At 37.9% G+C, this 13,096-nt stretch overlaps 1 protein-coding gene across 1 annotated transcript in view; it reads right to left on the bottom strand.

Moving 5' to 3' along the window:
* Positions 1 to 13,096, bottom strand: part of spn-E (tudor domain containing 9 protein spindle E) — a 421,802-nt gene that overhangs the window by 336,861 nt on the left and 71,845 nt on the right. Inside the window, exon 8 of the mRNA XM_090376707.1 lies at positions 9,838 to 9,996. Within this exon, the coding sequence (XP_090232833.1) occupies positions 9,838 to 9,996 (159 nt within the window). The remainder of the gene's footprint in view (positions 1 to 9,837; positions 9,997 to 13,096) is intronic.

Below are 13,096 nucleotides of genomic sequence, written 5' to 3'. Positions count from 1 at the left end.
GAATCTGCAGATAAAGGAGCCACTAGGTGGCAGTGATCACTGCCACCTAGTAATCAAAGTGTGCTGACATGGGATTTAATTAGAGACATAACTACTGTAAATGGTAAAGGGAAAGGCTTTTGCATTTGTAACATGTAAGAAGAGAGACATAACTACTACCAAGGGTAAAAGGAAAGGCTTTTGCTTTCATAAAGGTGACTACAGTGGTCTCAGTTTTTAAATTCTGTGCAATGACCAACTGATGACATTACCAACAACAAATTCTAAATAGGAAGTATTCAGGGAAGTAATCAAAATAGTAGTAGTAGCAGGTGATGCAAGAAAGCAAGCATATGAGCTTATGCAGCATCAGCCAAAAAAAAAAAAAAAAAAAAAAAATTACAAAACAATCCCCTCTAAATATTTGTCCAGTTCCTCCTTAAATTTATTTAACCTATCAACTTCCAAAACGAAAGATGGAAGTTTGTTCCAGCAATTAACCACCTGCTGGCTAAAGGCAAATTTCCACATAATCTATCCTACATCTGTCCTTCCTCAATTTCAATTTATGCTCCCTTAGGTTCGTAATCTGAACAAGTGGAAGAATTCCATCAGAATTCAGCGTGCTCAACCCATTCAAGGCCTTATACACCTCAATCAGATCACCTCGCAGGTGCCTAGTCTCCAGCTTTTGCAGAACTTAAGACTCTCCTGGTAAGAGGATCCCTTCATTCCCCTCACCAATCTTGTTGCCCTTCTCTGTACACGCTCAAGCAAATCTACATCCTTCCTAAAATGAGGCCTCCAGACCTGCATGCAGTACTCAAGCCGTAGCCTGACCATTGCCTTATACAGAGGGACAATCACCTCCTTTTCCCTGCTAACAAAATTCCTATATATCATTGGCAACACCCCATGACCTGCCCTGGTAGCCTGTCTGCATTGCTCAGAAAACTTCATATCTGACTGCACAATTACTCCCAGGTGTTTTTCATTTTCTACCTTAAATGTAGTACCACACAGATGGTACTTTTCTCTGGGGTTACTTCTACCCATATACAATACTTCGCATTTTTCAATGTTATTGGAAATTAATTGGTTTTTCTTACCAACTAAGAAATACTGTTCAAGGCTTAGACCTAAATAGATGTCAGACAAACTGATAAGACTTGACAGAAAAGACCAGCACTGCTCTTCGTGGACTAATGTTATTAGTGGAGTTCCCCAGAGTACTTCGCATTTTTCAATGTTATTGGAAATTAATTGGTTTTTCTTACCAACTAAGAAATACTGTTCAAGGCTTAGACCTAAATAGATGTCAGACAAACTGATAAGACTTGACAGAAAAGACCAGCACTGCTCTTCGTGGACTAACGTTATTAGTGGAGTTCCCCAGAGTTCAGTGCTGAGCCCATTGTTTTCAATATTTGAGGCATTGATAATCACAGGGGTGTAAGTCAGTAATTTTATATATATGAGCTGTTCATATTTCCCGCCTTCTCTAGATGTCCACTGTTTAGTTTCATAGCAAAGTAAAATCAAAGTTGCAGTTCTAACCAAGATATGTCAGCACTTATTTTGAATAGTTAACAATATGAGCAAAAGGTTTAGAATCATAGTGAAGTAAGTCTGACTTACTCCATTCTGTTCCTAAACAGCTTGTATGATGGAGGTTATGTTTCAAGTTTGTATTGTTGTAGCCAGTGCTTTTTTTGTAAAAAAAATAGGTGCTGGTACTCATTCTTTGCTATCAGGAAAAATTGAAAATTAAAAGAATATGAAAAGTACTCTAAAAATTTTTTTTTTTCCTGATATTGTTACTTTCGTAGTAATGGTTTTGGAATAAGAACAACAAATTTAGTATATTAACACAGTTTATTAAGTATAAATTAATTATTCAAGTATATATACAAAAATAAGTAAAATGTGAATAAAATAAGTAAATAAATCAGTCAACTACTGAGTACTGGGCACTCAGGATGACACGAATGGTCATTATTGTAGTATCTCAAATAGAGAGCGTTTTGGTAACTGAAAAAAAGTTGAGTGCCCCAGCTTGGCCTAAAACTTAGGAAATAACAAAAACGTTGTCTATTTGAGCCTTTCCAGTTGTTGTGAATGACGGGGGTGGGAGAAGCGACTGGCAGGTGAGGGCCGTGCAAGCGCCTTTCCACCACCACCACCACCACTGCCTCGACACTGGTTCTCTTGAGTACCTCCTTGCTGGGACAACTGCAGTTTTGAAAATTGTTAAAAAATACTTCTCTTTGCAAAATTTATAAATGACCTTTATAGAATTATTAACTAACTATTTAGCAACCTTTCTGTCACCAAAAGGAGAGTTACTTAGTACAAAGAAGCGTGCTATCGAAGTGCAATAAAATTTTGTTTTTTTTAATTTTAACACAAAAAGCAAATGATAGATTTCAATCGGAATAGTTTTCCCTTGATAAGCATCGAATAACGCATAGCTAATTTGAGTTTTTAATTTTTTTAGCTCCATTAGCGACAGAAATAGTGGGGGACACGAAAATTACTCAGATTTTCCTGTCTGGCACCGCCTTTTAATTTTAAAATTATATTTTAAACATACTCGTTGAGCTCTTTCCAACGGTGTAGCTATAGGCTGTCAACAACATTTTTATCCCCACATTTTAACCCCCCTCAAATTCTCAAGACAAATTTTTTTCAACAACGATCAATATGGCGTTATGTTGGCCCACTTGATGTGCAAACCCATGCAAAATTTCTAGTCAATAGGTTGAGTGGTCCCAGAGATACAATGCTGTGACAGATGGACAGACAGGCAGACATCCGAGTAACATTTTAAGGGTCCTTCGTTATACACTAGACTCCCGCTAGTCCGAACTAATTGGGACCGAGCCCTGTTCGGATTAGCAGAATTTCGGATTAGCCGAATAACTGCAATAATGCAGAAGCAAGCAGTAAAACAGGTCTGGTTTATTAAGGAATGAATGTATAGTAAGCCTACTAGCATTTGTACACGAGCGTAACACACCGGAAGCAAACCCCCCCTCCACGCTATGACTAATTGCACGCGACATTGTGCATTAAACGTGAATGTTTATATCTTCGCTCTACATTACATTTTATAGTTTAGTTCAGTCTGCTGCCACAATGGTCATGAAACAGAAACACACAACGTGTACGTTGAAAGATAAGCTGGAAGTTTTGAAAAGGCTGGACAAGGGGGAAAGTGCAACGAAATTAGCAATAGAGTTTGGAGTGGGCAAGGCCACAGTAACTGACTGGAAAAAAACCGTGCAAAGATCGAGCAGTTTTGTACCTCTACTTCAGAAAAATCAGTTGAAAATCGACAAACAGTAAGGCCCTCAACGTTTGACAAGCTTGATGAAGCCTTATTCACGTGGTTCACTCAGGAAAGAGGAAGGGGAACACCCCTAAGTGAACCTCTTGTTAGAGAAAAGGCCATTCATCTCAACAAACTAATGAAAGGTGATGAATCATTTAGTGCGAGTACCGGTTGGTTTGATCGCTGGAAGAAGCGCCATGGGATTCGCCAGCTAACAATCACTGGGGAGCAATTATCAGCTGATCATGCTGCAGCAGAGAAATATTTGGGTGAGTTCGCTGATTTGGTATCACATTATTCACCTCAGCAGATATATAACGCTGATGAGACAAGTTTAAATTTTAAAGCTTTGCCCACAAAAAGTCTAGCATCTCAACAAGAAATGCGTGCCCCAGGTTTTAAAATGAATAAGGAGCGAGTGCCGTTGATAGCTTGTAGTAATGCTTCAGGAAATCACAAGCTACCTTTGATGATGATCGGTAAATCAGCGAAGCCGAGAGCTTTTAAAAATATGAACATTAACAATCTTCCAGTTCATTATAAAAGTCAAAAAAAAGCTTGGATGAACAGACGGCTTTTCATTGAGTGGTTTCATAATCAATTTGTCCCAGCAGTGAAACGTTTCAGCAATGAAAATGATTTGACACCTTGTGCCATTCTCCTCATAGACAATGCACCGTCCCACCCAGACGTTTCCGAGTTGACATCAGGGGATATAAAGGCAGCTTTTTTACCGCCTAAGGTAACACCGTTATTACAGCCCATGGACCAGGGGGTGTTACAGTCTATCAAGCTTGCATACAGAAAGAAATATCTTAGGTCCTTGATAGAAGATAACACCAATTCACTTTCTTTACATGAGAAAATGAAACAAGTGAACTTAAAAGATGTTGTATATTGGGTTGCTGAGTCATGGGAGGGTGTAACCGAGCAGTCCATACAAAGATCATGGAAGAAATTATGACCCTCTCTCAGCTTTGTCGATAGCTCTGACGAAAACAATGACATAGAACAATTAATTCAGCTCATACAGGAAATTCCCGGGTGCGAGGAAGCAATAGAATCTGACGTTAATGAGTGGATTGCAGCGGATGGAATAGGTCATGAAAACCTGTCGAATGAGGACGTCGTGGCAGCTGTCACCCAAGAAGACTCCAAGCAGAATGATGACAGGAGTGATGATGAGCCCGGTGTTTCTGCGGAACAACTTGTGTCGCACACAGACGTGACAGCGGCCCTTGACCTCGCTTTACGCTACTTAGAACAACATCCCAGCGCTACACCGGCAGACTACATGTTTATGAAGCGGTGGCGAAACATAGCATCATCTAGCCGATTTTCATCGTTACGTCAAAAGAAACTAACAGAGTTTGTTACTTCTGAAAAACGACTTTTGTTCCTGTTTTGGTGTGTAAGTATAGATCTGTAATTTTAATAGGCCATGTCAAACACAGATTTATTAATTTTGTATTAGTACAGTACTACAATAAAATACAATTGTTTTGTGGAATTCTAAATGTTTTTGTACCATTAATGCCATTTAAATTTAACTGTAAAATACAAAAAACTTATATTTTGCGAACTAAAATATTTCCTCTCCGCCGACCGAAACATGTTCGGATTAGTGGGAGTCCACTGTACTATGGCCCCTAAAAATAATAAGTAAAAATAATTTCATGATAAAGTTTTTGTAGAATATTAGAGTCATCCTGAAAGATGCAGTTACTTGGCAGGTTGAAATGGTCTCTAATGGTTGGCAGCAATTTGCCTTCCAATATAGCCAGGCATTGAAAGGCATTGGCATTTATGGAACCTTTTATTTGAAAAATTTGAAAGGCATTGGCATTTATGGAACCTTTTATAAACTACAGGTGACCTACTCAGCAATACAAAATGCACCTCCATATCATTTAACTGGTAGGAAATTTCACTGTAGACACAGTCTGAATGGTATTCTTCACCATGTCTACAGCAAATCGTTTGTCTCCTATCAGATTAATTCATGTTGAATTTCTTCTCATCCAAGAAAATAACTGACTTCCACTGCTTGGGAGTCCATTTGACATACACCTTACACCAAATTAAATGATCCTTTTTTCATTTTTTGTGTGAGGAGGGGCTTCTTAGGATGACGGGCTACAAGTCCATTTTGGAAGAGGCATCTTCTGACTTACTGCACTTGCTACCACTCCTGTAATTTCTTCCCATTCTCTTCTCAGCTCAGAAGCGGAAGCTTTACAGTTTTTAAGGCATAAATGCAGTCCTGTTTTGACATTGTGTCCAGTTCCTTTTTTCCTATCAGCAGGCCCAGTATTCTTGAGTTTGGAAAGAAATATATTAACTGTCGACTGATTACAAGACATTCTATAAGCAATATGACGGGAAGAACATCCTTCCTCACATAAAGCAACAATAGCACTTTCTTCGTGGCGTCAACTGCACATAACTCACAATCCTGACACAAGCAAGGAATTACTGCAACTCTTGCAGAGCATGCTTATATAGCTGAAAGTAACAGCTGATGCAATATTACGTCATCACCTAAGTATCAATCTTATCTGATGCAATCTATAAGAAATATTGCCATATACTTACGTTATTCGGACAACAATTAAATTTTAGGAGGTGATGCACTTTCTTTGAACACCAGTGTAAATTCCTCCAAAAATAAACAAGTACACAGATTGGCTGCAAATATGAATCTTTCCCAATAGCAGAGTTTTGAGAAAATCAAGATATACCATGAAAATTGCAATTTAACATGAATAAAAAACAAAATCAATTATGTAGGCAATAATGTATTAAGCACACAGTTGATTGCCCAGTCAGTTTTGGTTTGTATAAACCAGAAACTAGCATTGGCAGAAGCATATGATGCAAGAAACTAAGCTTATACAGCATCAGAAAAAATAAACTTCCCGTTTCACCCGCCCATTCATTCACTCCGAAAGTTGGTCTAGTTCAGTCTTGAATTTATTTAAGCTGTCAATTTCCACAACGACAGATGGAAGCTTGTTCCAGCAATCAACCACCTGCTGGCTAAAGTCAAATTTCTACACATCTATTCTACAACTGCCTTTCCTCAATTTAAATAAATGCCCCGTCAGGTGTGGAATCTGAGCAAAAGGAAGAATCCCATCACCAATGAGCTTGCTGATGTAGCAATGAGCTTGCTCAACATTCCTAAAATGAGGCCTCCAGACCTGTATGTAGCACTCAAGGTGTTGCCTGACCATTGCCTTATACAAGGGGATAATCACCTCCTTATCCCTGCTAGCAAAATTCCTAAATATCATTGACAAGACCCCATGAGCTACTCTTGCAACCTGTCTGCACTGCTCAGAAAACTTCATATCTGACTGCACAATTCTCTCCAGGTCTTTTTTCATTCTTCGTTACCCTGAGTGTAGTACCACACAGTTGGTATGTTACTATGGGGTTACTGCTGCCCATACGCAGTACTTTGCGTTTGTCAACGTTAAACTTCATTTGCACCTCTCAGCCCATCTGCTCAACTTTTCTAGATCCTGTTGCAGCAGTGTACCGTACTTACTGTCATTAACAACCCTACTAACCTTCGAATCGTCTGCAAACTTGAACATTAAGCCTTCATCGATATCATTCATAAATACAGAAAACAATGGCCCAACACAGACTACTGTGGAACTCCACTAATAACATTAGTCCATGAAGAGCAATGTCCATTGATTACAATGTATTCTCCCACTGAACCATCCTTTTATTCATTGTAGCAACTTGCCCTTGATGCTCCAACTTGTACAGTAGTTTTCCATGTGCAACAGTATCAAAAGCTTTCCTAAAATCCAAGTATATGATATCAAAATTATTTTTTGTATCCAGTTGCTTTGTGACGACAACATAGTATCTAATCAAATTGGTCAGACAACTTTCCCTTAACAAACACATGCCATGTCTGAACTATAACTGCTAGATCATCTTGTCTAGATGATCTAGCAATGGTACTTTAACCAGTGACTCCATTATTTTCCCCCAGACAGAAGTTAAACTAACAGGTCTGTAATTGCTCGTGTCACCTTTCAATCCCCCCTTTGTGAATTAGGGATACATTTGCACATCCCCAATCTGGGGGATCTCCCCCCAAATCCATGGATGCCCTCATAATCATGGCTAAGGGCCTGCTTACTTCCTTTGCTGCCTCCTTTAATATAACTGGATAGATCCCATCCACTCCAGTTATATTTAACTTTAGCATCTAAAGTTATGTTTAACTTTAGCAATTTCTCCTCCACTTTGCTCAGTTATTACAAAATCATTTAACTCCCTGTTAGAGTTTGATAAGCTTCTGACCTCCACTTTCCTACAGAATTCCTCATGTCTGAATGCAGATGCAAAATACAAAATCAGTTTGACAGCTACCTGAGCAGAATCCTCAACAATCAAACCATTGATATCAAGTGGACCAATCTGATTCATCCCCTTCCTTCTAGAGCTTAAATAAGTAAAGTCTTTACTGTTTTTCTTTGCATTCTTTGTCAAAGATTTCTTGTAATCTGTCTAACCTCCTCCGTGACTTGATTACAAACCAGCTTATCTATTAGCATTAGTAGAGGTATATGGTGCAAGAAAACAAGCTTATGCAGCATCAGCCAAAAAAAACTCCCATTTCACCCCTCCATTCATTCAAAATATCTGTCCAGCTGAGCCTTAAATTTATTTAGGCTATCAACTTCCACAACAAGGGATGGAAGTCTGTTCCACCAACCAACTACCCGCTGGCTAAAGGCAAATGTCCACACATCTATCCTACATCTGTCTTTCTTCAATCTGAATTTATGCCCTCTCAGGTATTCTGAGCAAGAGGAAGAATTCCATCAGCATTGAGCATGGTCAAACCATTCAATGCTTTATACACCTTTATCAGATCACCTCACCGGTGCCTAATCTCCAGACACCGTAATTTGCAAAACTTAAGCCTTTCTTCGTAAGAGCAACCCTTTGTTCCATTCACTAATCTTGTTGCCCTTCTCTGTACTCGTTCCAGCAGCTCTACATCCTTCTTGAAATGAGGCCTCCAGGCCTGTATACAGTACTCAAGGTGTGGCCTGACCATTGCCTTATACAAGGGAATAATTTCCCTTGTTTTAGAATAATTTTTACTGTTTTTCTTTGCATCCTTTGTCAAAGATTTCTTGTAATCTGCCTAACCTCCTTTGTGACTTGATTACAGACCAGCTTATCTATCATAGGCTTCTGTGTCAATTTTTAATTTATATGCATCCCATGCATTTTTCTTCACTGCCACGAGTCTCATTAGTTCATCTAACATCCATTTAAACCTAAATGGCTTAAATGGATGTTAGATGAACCTTGAACAGTATTTCTTAGTTGGTATGAAAAGCCTAGTAGCTTCCAAGATTACTTCCTTGAATGCTTCCCATTTAGAATTTGCTGTTGGGTAACATCATCAGTTGGTCTCACTATACAGATTTAAAAGCAAAGCGAAAGCAAAACCCTTCCCTTTACCCCTGATGGTAGTTACAACTTTGAATAAATCCCTCATTGCCACCTAGTGGTTCCTTTATCTGCAGATTCTTAATGCATGAATAATCATTGCTGATAATCAGATAAAGAGTATTACTCCCTCTGGTTGCCTCTCAAAAATGCTGCTGTAGAAAACAATCATTGAATAAATCCACAAAATCTTGCTAGTGTGAGAGTGACCAACCCACAAGTTCCAGTCTATATCTGGGAAGTTAAAATCCCCCATTATAAGATAACCTAATTTACTGGCCCACTTCTCTGTACAGTTGTTCACTGTACTCAACTGAGTCATTACGCCTATAACACACCCCTACTCTCAACTTTGCTTTCCCAATACTTATGTCACACCAAACTGACTCAACACAGCATTGTCCACCCATGTCAACTGGATGCACTTCCTTAGATTTTGTGTGTTTCTTAACTAATGGCATCGCCCCTACTCCCGTTTCAATCCTTTCTGTACACATTGTAATTCCCCAAATTCCAAATTTGAATTCCTTAACTCTGTGTGAAACCTCGTCTCTGATATCCTTTGATGTCTGCAATATGATGTTTTCTCCCCTTTTCATTCATTAAGTTCTTCTTGGCTTTGTTTCCGTCTAACCCTTCATTGCTGAAAATTATGTTCTGAAAGATATTCATATAACTGACTTGTCTTTATATTTATTCACTATATTATAATTTTGGTAGGTACTAACCACGGCTGACCCCACCAACTGTACCATTTCAGATATGCTCTAAACCAGTCATCAATCGTCTGGCCATTACAATTTGGCCTTTGTCAAACTATCTTAAGTCTGCTGCCTTTCCCATCCGAAGAACAAGAGTAACACTGATTAACGGAGCTCAGTATCAGGTGTTTTTTATACCGTGTCCCGACTCACGCATGCGCCGTAGTTCACCTGCAGTTGCTTCGATTTACATAATGACTTGCTGGTCATAATGTTTTGACTCATCAGTGTAAATATGATTCTATATAGTTTAACTTAAATCTAACTTACTGGTCCTAAAGTCTTTAGGTCATCTAAATAGTACTCCTGGACATTTTTGGTCTTGCCATGGATCTCAACCACTGCTGCTGAATCTAGCCGACCACAATTTAGAACAGAGAAATATTTTGCAAACACACCGGTATTCATGGTTGCTGACATCAAAATTACCTGAAATGCATGTTTTTTGTAAAGCAGATTATTCAACAAATATAATACTATTGAAAAAACAATGTGCAATCAATCTGATATAATTTACATAAACATATCTTCACTTCCAGAAGTAGAAACTAATATACTCAACATTCAATTTATGCTAAGGATTTTATTATACTGCCAAACCAAAAAAAAAAAAAAAAAACAAAACAACCATTATTAATTTTAGATGAGAAGCATACAAAGTAACCATTAGCTTAAAACTGGGTGCAATATTAGTAGCAAAACAATTTTAAATTCAAAATTGATGTAAACTCAATATATTACCCTGCACAAAATCACAATACTTATACATTTGAAGTACAAAATTTAAATGAAGTTGATAATCATAAATTGCCTTCAGCTTACGTGTATTACATTCTTGCATGTAATATTGTTCTAAATACATAAGCCTTTTAATTAAAGACTGAACACTACTTTCTTAGCTTCAATTAAACCATAAAATAGTAGTATAAAATAATGGTAAAAAAAATACTCTTGCCAATCGTTTCTTCATGTGATGAGCTAAATAACTCTCACATCTTAAATTTTCTAAGTTCTACAAGTCAAATTTAAAGAATAGAAGAGCAGACTAATATTTTCAGAGTATGAAACACTGGCATGCTAACACATTAGTATGCCAATGTTTCACTCTAAATTAAAATATTGAGATAAATATTTAAATCTATATTAAATTAAAATATTACATTTTAAATTTCAATTAAAATATGATTTAAATTAAAATTAAAATATCATGCCTCTTGTTTCTGATTTTTTTTTTTTTAGGCATTGAGCAATACACTTAAACTTAACTTTAATAAGAGTTTGAAGAACAGACTGACATGATCCTGAACTCGCAGCAATTTCACATGTGCAACACCTGTAATAAAAGTGAATTCAACAGTAGTATCTCTAGTGTTTTTTCCTACACTAACATTCATATATAAATAACAAAAAACCTCAATTTTAATCTACAATATGGGAGAGTAAGGCCTGTCTGCTAAATCCAATTATCCATTAAGCTTTAAAGAAACATACAGCTTCTGAAGTTGCTGTATACTATGAAAATAAAAAACAGTTATAATACTATATTTCATTACACTTACTCTTACTGTAATAGAAAAGATTGAATGTTTTCTCAGTCATATAGTGAGCAGTGGAAGAAACTTAATAATACTTATTCAGTCTGAAGAGCTCTCAAGTCCCAACAAGGGTACTCAAGAGTTCTTTAGATCGTGACTTGCAGGTTCAGATGACTCTCTACTGAACTCAAGCACATTCAACAGGTAGATGGAAGACAAGGAAAATCATGGCTTCCCAGTGCTACTCCTCTTTACTGTGAAAATATTTTAACTGATAGGAAAGACCATTAGACAAACAGTTACTTCAGAGATTCCCATACAGACAATAGGTCTGATTTGGTGGATGCTGACGATTACTGAGGGCTGTTAAAGTGATGTTTTACTGTACACAAAGTTGGATATCCTGTGTGAAAGTTATACATGAAAATTCACTGTAAAATTGAAGTTAAAAATAAACACTTCTCTCCACAGAAATACTGAACAAAATTCTTCATTTATTAGTTCTAAGTAATGTCTACAAAAGGGATCCACAATTAACTCAACTTGCACAACTATGACATTTTTAACTCTATTTGGGATCTGCTTTCAAGTCTAAGCAAAAAAAAGAAGAAACATTTAATCAGATTGTTTAAATAATGGAGAAAATTTTAGAGACCATTTTGAAATAAACTGACTAAGCAGTAATGAGAATGTAACATACAATATTATGTGCAAAGAAAACATTTCCTTCAGCTCTGTAGTTTGACACATGCAATACAACAAATTTATCAGCTCATAGTGACCAGCATATATACTGAGAGATCACTGAATTATGATCCACCATTCGCACAGATAACGTTCACCTAGGCAGCAACTACACTAGATGTCTGAAGACATCCGTAAGGATAGATCTGCAGCCATGCTGCTACAAGGTTTCCCACAGTGTCAGAATAGATGACTGTTGCATGTCCATATGCTTCACCTCCTATTCCAAAACATCCCACAGGTGTTCAATTGTATTGAGGTCACACAAATTTAGAGGCTAATCAAGATGGGTGATATCTTCACTGTGTTCCTCAAACCACTTGTGCACAGTGCAGGCTCGATGACACAGCACATTATCATCTTGGAAGATCCCATTTCTGTCTGGGAAAAATGCAATGATCTCCTAAGAGTAACCATTAAACCTCACCAGTGAAACATTAGTCCTAGTTCTTGCCAGCAAAACATGCTCCATATTAAGCAACCACTGCCACCTGCCTTGATAGTGGACATCATGCATAATGGGCCCATGAGCTCATGTTACATGCACCACAAATGAAGGCCTCCATTGGTGTGTTGCAACAGGTATTTGAACTCATCAGACCAGCACACTTGTTTCCTGTCCTCCTATGTTCAACCAGCATGTTGTTGACACCACAGCATTTGCCATCAATGATGATCAGCAGTGAAGAGAGTGTCTCTTGGGTTTCATCTGCTGTGGAACCCATACATCTGAGCGTGCAGCATTTGGGACATTGTTCTTGCATTCCCCATTTTGTATTGCAATATCAACTGTCACACAGTGACCTGCCATTGAGCCTGTACAACTTGCTGCACACCCTTTGCTTACCACAAACATCCAACTTGTGTAATCCTTTAGAGTTCTGTCAGCGGAAAGTGGTTTGACCTGGTCAAACCACTTCCCGCTGACAGAACCATTCTTTATACACCTTAACCACAGTGAGTCGTGAGCAACTGATAGGACAACATGCCATTTCCGATATGGAAGCACCCCACGTGAGCTCACATTCACGCCCTTTTGAAACTCCATGTTAACTCCATGAGATTTCCAGGACTGCTGGAAGTCATAGTGGAACAAGTAAATACATGGGCTGTGTTAGGGTAACTAAGAGTAGAAACAGGTGAATGTATACTTGCATGTACACCAATGCTGGGAGTATAGTTAATAAATTTGATGAGCTTGAAGTGCTAGTCAAGGCATCAAAGTCAAAACATCAAAGGATATTGGGATA

Source organism: Mastigoproctus giganteus, chromosome 6, assembly GCF_048544385.1.
Source record: "Mastigoproctus giganteus isolate SK-2022 chromosome 6, ASM4854438v1, whole genome shotgun sequence".
Lineage (NCBI taxonomy): Eukaryota > Metazoa > Arthropoda > Arachnida > Uropygi > Thelyphonidae > Mastigoproctus > Mastigoproctus giganteus.
The sequence above is the reverse complement of the archived record's forward strand: the minus strand, read 5'-3'. Positions and strand labels throughout refer to the sequence as shown.